We start from the raw sequence: 9,517 nt of genomic DNA, 5'->3' as shown, positions 1-9,517 counted from the left end.
TAAATATATTATTTTAAATATTTAACGAAAAAAATAAAAAATAATATAATTTTTTTAATAATATTTTAACAAAAAATTATTATTATTATTATTATTATTATAAAAATATATATATTAAACATATTACATAATTCAAAATATCAAAGTCGGAAGAGGAAGGAGGTAAGAAAAACAAGTGCATAAGACAGACAAGTATTAATTAAATTTTTTATTTCACCCGCGGCACGGATTAGGTACTCATCATGGCATGACATGGAGTATGAAAACGACATCCATCCATCCCAAACGATGGGGCTGGATAGCCAACGCCTAATCTCTGACGCGGGTCAAAGACTCGGAGAAAATTCGTCGCGAACGCCTACCGCGTAACTATTCAAACACGTTTGTTTCACTCTGGGTATTCGGTTTCCAGGAAAATTCCACACGCGGTGTTTCTCATCCATTTGAATTGTTTATAGTCGGCAGTTCTTGTCCATATGTTTTCTAGGAAACTCTCTTGAAGCCCACAAGAAATTTCCATTCTCTGTCGTTAACCCCATCCGACTGTGATTATATGTACCCCTGTTTAGGTTTGAAATTTTCTCTTTTGTGCCCCGCCTGAAATTACATTTCTTGTTAAGCTCTCATTTATTGTTCAGAACAAGCAATGGAGATTTCCGTTTGCTCTCAGCCTCCCACCTCCAAAATCATCTACGAGCTTAACGAGGAATTCCATCAATATCAGCCTCCCCCCAACAGAATCCTCTGCAGTGTCTCCAACAAATATAACGTGTTCCTCAGCTTTCGGGGAAAAGATGTGAGAACAACTTTTGTCGACCATCTCTACGAAGCTCTTTGTGGAGCGGGACTTAGGGCTTTCCTCGACAGCGAAGAGCTAGAGAAGGGCAAAGAAATCGAATCCAGCCTTAAATCGGCCATTGCTACAAGCGATATATTCATACCCGTATTTTCGAGGACCTATGCAGAATCGACTTGGTGTCTGAAGGAGGCGGCCCAGATGTGGAGATGCAATGGATTCATCATTCCTCTCTTCTATGATGTGGAGCCCTGTGATGTTCGCTACTCTCAGAGAAAGGGAGGTCCATTTGAAGATGCATTCAAGAAACATTACAGCCATTTGGATCGGCAGGATGAGGGAACTATCGAGGAATGGAAGAATGCACTCTATAAAATCTCTTCTCTTTCTGGTTGGACAAGGGCAGGAGAATTCGGGTAAGTTATTTTGCACCACTCATTTCCATTAATTCACGGCGAAAGCTAAACGAGATCTTTTTGTCCGGGGAACTATTTGTTTGCTTATTAAGTTTCCAAAATTAGCCTGATATTACTGTTGAATGGCGAAGGACTTGTTTTGTGTTGAGCAAGAAATGTTGAATATTACCGGGGAAGGATGTATACCAGAAATTAGATGGGGTCTTTGGACAAAACATCGGATCGTAGGCTACAAAAGCAGTTATATTCCGTACGAGGTCCACTCAACTGGATGTTCATTGTTACATAGTTGTATCAATATTGTAATTTTCTCCACATCCACATACTCTGTTTAAGAACTACTTACATAATTTCTGTTATACTAGATTATGGCTCCTCCTTGTATCCTGTAGCCTGGTTTAGGCGATTATTGACTTGGATCTCCTTCTAGCCCCTAGATCGTTTGCACCCCTCGGATCTCTTCACTCTGGTAGAGTTAGCAATTGCCTCCGATTTGTCCAATCGCAGTTTCATTTACTTCACGGTAAATAATCACATCATTCCTTGGTCCATCTGAGTCACTGAATTTAATCTTTGTTTGATTAGCTGGCTTTCCAGTGTTGTATTTTTCTCTAAATCTTTTTAATTCTGGATGCAGCCACCGCAATGGTTTATTGATGTGTCTTCAATCATTTGCACCAAATCTTCTCAATTTTTGTTAGCTGCTCTGTTTTCCAGTCTACCAGTCTAATCTGGTGGCAAAAGCAGCTCTCTTAACTTAGTTTATAAAATACACGATCACCCATACCTTTACATATTTGTCATATGACGCAATGTTTATTAAATATTTCAGGTGGTTCTAATTCAGAATAAGGCATTAATCGTTGAATATTAAATATTAGGCCATGAATCTGAAAATTTTCTCAATATCATATGTTACATTTCGAGTTGAACTTACTTTGGAGTTGGGATTACCGTTTAGTTCATTACTACGATTTTATAAAACGTTTATAAGGTATTACTCGTTGAATATTAAGTATAAAACAATGAATCCGAAAGTTTCCTCAAACATATCATATGTTACAGTTGGAGTAAAGACTTGTGTTTAGTTCATACCCTGATTTTATAAACATTTTCGTCAAAAAGTATCATATGTTACATTTGGAATCAAGATTTCATTTATATTCCTTTACATTTTAACATACTTATTGTGTCGGTTGGGACTTCAGAATAACGAGCAGTTCCAAGAATTAATGATCAACATTTAATTAGTGACTAGCTGCACACACCTGTGTAAGTATTTGCATTTTCTCAGTACTCCTTCCTTACCAGTTACACCAGCTTTAATTACTGGTGGAGCCACTGATGTCTTAAAATTAAAAATTCACCCTTCACATGGCATAACGGTCGTTCATGTACATAACAAATCTCTAATTATCATGCAAACATTTGTTACTTTAGTGGTCAATGTTCTGTTGTAATCATCTCAAAATATTGAAGCTTTTTCCTTCTGTTATAAAATTATAAAATATTTTAAACTCTGTAACACTATAATCTGGCTTAAATTTTGGAATTTAGTGTGCCTTATATTTAGTTACAGCTTTGGAATTTAGTGTATCTTAGTGTACCTTATTTTGTAGCGTGAATAATAATGTGGAATATAGGAAAGGTGATTTGCAGGTACGAAGGAAGACTAGTAAGAAGAGTTGTGAAAGATGTGTTGGATACTTTGAAGATTACTCTGCTGGATGTCCCTGAGCATCTTGTTGGATTCCAAACGAATATGTATAACCTAATCAAAAGTTTTGATCTAAGTTCTTGGCACAGGACAGTGAAAGTGGGGGTCATTGGTATCGGCGGAGTGGGTAAAACCACCCTGGCCAAAGCTGTTTACAATACAATTTATTCTGGGTTTGATGCTCATTGTTATGCAAAGAGAAATACTACCCTTGTAGACTTGCAACGGGAAATTCTAAGAAGTCTGGTAAATTACCAGGGAGAAGTTTCAAGTGTTGATGGAGGTAAAACTCTGATGAGAAACCGATTGCGAGGAGTTCGTGCCCTTGTCATCTTGGACGATGTGAATGATTGCAGCCACTTGGATGCTGTCAATGGGAATTGGTTTGGGCAGGGTAGCAGGATCATCATTACATCCCGAGACCGACATATACTCAATCTTGCTAAAGTTAATTCAGTTCTTCAAATGAGTGAGCTCGGGGATGATGAAGCGCTTGAATTGTTTAGCTGGCACGCTTTCTCAAGGGCCGTCCCAGAGACCCCTTACCAACATCTTTCTACAGAAATTGCAAGAGCCTGTCGGGGTCATCCTCTTTCATTACAAGTTATTGGAGCACATTTGTTTGACAAGAAAGAGCCCAGTGACATTAAGTGTTGGGAAGAAGCTCTCTATAACATTGGGGAAAATCAAGAAATATCCAGTGTCCTTCGAATCTGTTATGATGGACTTAGCCATGTTGAGAAGGAAATATTTCTGGATATTGCTTGTTGCTGTGCTGATGAAAGGGAAACTGATGCTGTTATCTTCTGGGAAGTTTTACATCCAAATAGAGTTCAAACAGCCCTAAAAAATCTCAAGCTGAAAATGCTTATAGCTATAAACAAGAGTGGCCCTGAATATGGAGTCCTGGAAATGCATGACCTTTTGCGGGGAATTGGAAGAGGAATTCAAAAGCAGCTTGATAACTATAGCAGATTGTGGCTGCCGATGGATGCTTTGAACAGAGCCAGATTAGAGGCTGTGAATATGCTTGTTTTAACAGGAGAGAGTGGAAGAGGGCCCCTCAGCTTGCATAGCATGCCTTCCCTACGCTACCTAGTTCTGCAAAATACAAAAGTAGTGGGCAACATTGGAAACTTAGTTCCGAATTTGTTATGGCTAAAAATTAGACATTGTGACTTAAATGATACGTTTGCATGGCTGAGATTAAGAAACGGATTCCGGATGGATGGCAGTTGGTCGCAAGTCAGGATCTTAAGTATAGAGCAGTGTGCGAGCCTTACGAGAATCCCAAAAACAGTTGACAGCTTGGTTAATCTCCAATGCTTTTATCTGAAGAATTGCGTAGCTCTCACAACACTTCCAGACGCACTTGGTAATTTGTCACAATTGCAGGAGTTATATTTAGGGGGCTGTAGCAATTTAACAAGCCTTCCTGATACTCTGGGCAAGTTGACGCAGCTGAAAGAGTTGGAGTTGCAACACTGTACAGGTCTACGAAGCCTTCCGACCAGTATGGGTAATTTAACTCAACTAGAAACTCTATATTTGCGAGGATGTACAGGGCTAAGAAATCTTCCCAATACAGTAGGCAACTTGGCACGTCTCCGGTCTTTGGTCATGGGAGATTGTTCAGGTTTACAAAGCTTGCCTTCCGCGGTGGGCAAGTTGCGAAATCTGAGAACATTGTGCATGCGTGATTCCTGTGTATGTTGGGGAGACATCCGAAGTTCTCATGATATGGTTTTCAAGCTCGCCCAGCTTAGAGACTCAAACAGGTAAAACATCATTCGTAGGTGCATTTAAGTTTTGAGTACATTGGCTCTCTTTCAGAACTTCGGAAGGATAAGATATATATTTCTATTCAATTGATTAAAATTTCTTGTTCCGTGACAAGGTTGGATCTTATATTTTGCAGAAGCGACGGATTAGGAAGGTTGGTGGAGAAGAAGTACAATGTATGCATTGTTTGCCACGCAGCAGATGCAGAGGAAGCATTGAAGGGGGCAGATAAGTACAAGTATCTTCGCCGCGGGTCAACACGAATATTCAGAGTCAGCGAAAATGAGAAGAATAGCCGCGAGATTAGAGAGGCGATTGATAACAGTGATATTCTTGTTCCCATTTTTTCCGAAAACTTTGGGGAGTCGATAACGTGCGTGAGAGAGTACTCGGCCATGCCATTCTCGGATGCTATCATGGTTCCTCTATTCCTTTCTGACTATCGGTCCTCTTGGGACTCATTTTGGGAACTCCTACGAAAAGTTAGACGCGGCCTATTTTGAACAATAATATCTATCATTCTCCACGTGTCAGCGGTTTTCTTGGCTTTACATTATAATTTTTTCTCATGGAATTGTTGAGCAGCGTATGTAAGTCGGACTTTTCCATGGGATTTAATTTTCCAATTGCAACTGTTCTAAATAATATTTAATTTTTATTAAATTGTAAATTTCTTACATTTTGCTTAAACATAAATGAGTTTTTTTTAAATAAGATTTAAGTTTTTAAAATTGAAGTGCTTTAATTCATATTTAATTTTATTAGTAAGGTTTTTTTGTATTTTAAGTTTTTAAAATTTTGATTTAGTTTAAATTTTTTAATTGTAAAAAAAAATATACATTTGAATGTTAGAAATTTATAAAAATAAATAAATTTAAAAGTAATATTAATTTTTGATGGGTTAAATTAGAAAATATTATTTTATTCATAATTTTATAAAACATTTGTACATTAGTGAAATTTGACTCTTCCTACATAATATTGTTAAAGTCTTTCAATACAACTTTTAATTATTTTTTATTTCATTAATTTTAAAAATATTTGATGAAATAACATTTCTATATTATTTTCATTTTCTTTTCACAACTATTATCATGAATATCAAGTGAGAATCCTAATATATCTATATTGAATCATAGTTGGTTCTATTTTTTAAAAATAATTATTGCAAGTAAACTAATTACATTTTAAACTCATCTTGAAGCTTCTAACCCATTATTGCTTCAAATTACACTCTTCCATTCGTCTATCATCACTGAAAACTTTAGGGTTGCATTCGTTTAGATGTGTTATGGAGATAATCATCCATCTCTCACTCACCCTTGCTAGTTAAGATCTTCATCCAAACCTATCTTTTTATTGACTCCTTTTGTATATATTTTATGAATTTTGATGTAGAAAGATGTGCAAAATAAGGTTATTGTAAATAATAAGTTCGTGCACCAGATCAAAGATGGAGGGAAAACAAGTAGTGAGAAAAGTGAGTGTTGCTAGGGTTTCAACCAGAAGCGATGAAGGCCAAGGGGATGATTGTGAAGACAATGATGATAAGGATTATCTGCATCACCCTTTTGGGGTCTTGGGTTTTTCTAGGTAGTTCTGTGTTGGGAGCTTGGATTGTGGTTGTATTGGGAAAATTTGGTTTTTGCAGATCTGTGATGGATTTTCGGACTTGGGTTGTGTTGGGCAGAGTCGTGGTGGGATTTGGAGTTGTGGTGGCTTCCCTAGCAGAGAGGAGGGTTGGGAGATTTTCATCTCTCCTACATCTAGCCTTCGTCCATGTTTCTATAAGGCTTGGAGTAGTGGTGGTTGTGAGCTTCATTCCCTTGGAGTTATGGTGATGTGTGTCTTTGTAAAAGATTTGGAGTGGCATCGCTCAGGGAAGTTTTCCTCTAATCAAATTGGCTAGTAGCAAATTAGTGGATGTCTTTGTTGATGATGGGGGTGGTCTTCCCTGCCCTACAATCTTGCTGGGGATTTTGGACCCATTTTTTTGTGGGTGATCTAGTTACCCTCACTTAGAACAAACCTATAAGAGTTTTATTTTTTTAGAGGAATTTTGTCATTCTTATCTAGCAGTGGATAAGGGGAATGTGTTGCCTCTAGTTTAGAGTGATGTTGGAGGCCCTTGTTCTACGTGGAGAGGGGCATAATATGGGGTGGATTTACACCCTGGTGGTGCAGGAGTCGCTTTTGTTAAGGGCAGTTGAGTGGAGGGGGTTTTACCTTCTATTAATGTAGTAGCTTCTTCTTCTATGGGTTTTAGAGGTGAATCTCTTTGCTTTAGTCCTATTTACTATTACATTCAATTTTTGGTGCTCCTTTGTTGGGGTTTGTTTGATTGGATCATAGGCAAGGGATCCTCTTTTCCCCTTTCTCTTTTGGACCTATTTGATTCAAGGTTGTGACCCCTCTTGTATGCCTCCTATGGAGGTGAAGCCTACCCCTTTTGAGGTGGGGAATTATTTGGAACTAAGTTTGATGGGACTAGATGTGATGTTGATGCCCCCATTTCATTAGTGGTGTAATACCCCAAAATTGGCTCATTGCCATGACAACCAATTTTGGTCTATTTTGATCAACCCTAAAGTCCTATTTCACTAAGAAAAATTCCCATTCTAATTTTTGCTACTTGACTTAATTGTCAAATGCAGAAAACCCTAATTTGCATTAATCACACTACTCATTTAATTCCTAAAGTATTGAATCAAGTTAACTACCTTAAACCTATTGATTAAATTTAATTTAATATAAGTGCTTATACTTTAATTAAATTAAATTATCTCCTAAAGCTAATGTACTAAGGAATTAAATTTATTTAATTTAATAATGCTCACTTTAATTGAATGTGATTATTCAATTAATTGAAATATGCATTTATGTGGTCATATCTCATTTTATTAAATTGAATAAATTTCTAAATTGTTCTCTTCAGTTCAAGAATGGGAATTCCAAGTTATCTATCTCTTGTATTGGAATTGGCTTAAATTACTTATTCTCCCACTTAGGTGAATTTCAGTTAATTATTCATTACACTTAGGATATTAGTTAGTTAATTGCACCTTTACTAGGAATCTTCCATCTTGACTAAATCTTAGCTTCAATCTTGACCGTTGATCTGAATTGATCTCAACCGTTAGTGGATTTTAGGGATACTATATAAGAGGCTTCTAATTCCTCATTAAGAGGTTGGAATTTGGGAATTTCTTCAAACTTCTATCAAATTGAATACTCATTTTAATAGCTCTCATATTTTCTTAGCTTTTCAATATCATATAGATTAAATGCATTACCATATAGTCACATAAAATCCTTCATTCTATAAGGTCTGGTTGCTTGCTTCTCGACTTGATAGCAAATAGGAAAAATCCTTCTAGTTAGAAGGCAACAGGTCACTTTGTCAGACCTCTTGGATAAACAATTCAATGTTTATTCCAAGATGATTCTGCAAGAAAAGACCATGTTGAAGTGTGTGACAATCTAAGGCCTCATTTCTGCATATACATTTCTTGCACCCGCTGTGGGGCTAAGAAAATCAATTTTTATGGCCTCATTCACTTTATTTTCTAATATTTTGATGATTTTGTTGTACCTGTACATATAGATTTCCACATTTTCGAGTGAGAAATCTAATTTTTGCAAGAAGATTTGAGGGTTTCACTCCTTTCTTTGTACTTCTTCATGCGAAAAAGTGCCTACTTTCTACAGTTTCTTGTGTGGCACCTCATTTTCTCACACGAATTGGTAAAAGATTTCACGCAAAATCTTGGAACAACATATACAAAATCTAGAGTTTTTAGATTTCATACTATCATTTCATTTGACTAATGTGTTTTCTCTGAAGTGCTTCCTTTTAGATCTTTGATTCTATTGCAACATAACTACGGTTTCTAAGATGATTAACGAAAACTCCTTTTTATACAAACTTTCCAAACATGAACTAACTGTGTGTCTGTAAGATGATGTTAAAGATACGATTGTCAAAGATTAATTTTTAAAACCCACATAAAATATTGTTTCTTTTTCCTACTTTCCAAACATAGTCTAATTTGGGTTTGTGAACTTCGTAGGGTGCAAGACAGGGGAATAGGGTAGTATCCTCTTTACCACTTGGAGATCCTGACCAAGGGTAAATCAAAAACCTAGAAGCCTCAGAAAGATGGCATCTAAGGGAGGCAAGCAAGCTAGTGGTTCTCTAGTGTGAATCCTCTTCTATGAAGGGATGATGATTTCCTTTTAAGGGATCAGAATCTTAAGAAAGGGCTAAGTCTAGATCAATTAAGCTAACTCAATGATTAATGTGTTTTGTGTGTTTGGGCGAGGTGACAAGGTAGAGGAGTATGCTCTTTCCCATTGAGGGAAATTAAAAATTTGGACCCTTAGATCCAAACCACTAATTTGAGTCAACCCTTAGAGGGCCTGCTAGAGCAATCCAACCTTCGAGAACGACCCAAGTGAGCACACTCCTTTCATCAAAGATTCCAACTCACTATAAGAAAGAATCTTTGTGGAGTGAAAGACTCTGAAGCCATATTAATTTCCTCTCCTTCATTCTTGATATCACATATCAAGGAGAGCCTCTATAAACTACATTGGTTGGCACTAGCCCCAGTCTTGCTAAGCAAGTTTGTGCACTTACAGATGTTGGTGTGGGTTGCTGGTCTCAACTTTGCATGTAGAGCAATTAGGGATTAATATGAATGGAAGCCAAGTAAAAACTTTTAGATAGTCAGTCTTTGCACGTTGAGTACCTTTGCAAAAATCCAGATGAGGAAGGAGAGTATGTCCCTATCACTATTGGGGAAT

General features: G+C 37.0%; 1 protein-coding gene across 2 annotated transcripts; it reads left to right on the top strand.

Moving 5' to 3' along the window:
* Positions 1-385: 385 nt before the first annotated feature.
* LOC149558080 (disease resistance protein Roq1-like) lies at positions 386-5,374 on the top strand. Of its 2 annotated transcripts, none has more exons than XM_089832485.1 (3): positions 386-1,212; positions 2,872-4,707; positions 4,848-5,374. In XM_089832485.1, exons 1-3 carry the CDS (start codon positions 647-649, stop codon positions 5,212-5,214), a joined length of 2,769 nt encoding a protein of 922 aa, XP_089688611.1. In that variant the 5' UTR covers positions 386-646; the 3' UTR covers positions 5,215-5,374. The 2 variants fall into 2 exon arrangements, with proteins under 2 accessions (XP_089688611.1, XP_089688612.1); XM_089832486.1 differs by having other exon boundaries at positions 865-1,212; positions 2,856-4,707.
* Positions 5,375-9,517: the final 4,143 nt, after the last annotated feature.

Source organism: Cupressus sempervirens, chromosome 5, assembly GCF_028749045.1.
Source record: "Cupressus sempervirens isolate cs-2001-9-10 chromosome 5, ASM2874904v1, whole genome shotgun sequence".
In the NCBI taxonomy this organism is placed as follows: Eukaryota; Viridiplantae; Streptophyta; class Pinopsida; order Cupressales; family Cupressaceae; genus Cupressus; species Cupressus sempervirens.
Note: the sequence above shows the minus strand (reverse complement) of the source record. Positions and strands in the feature narration are given on the sequence as shown.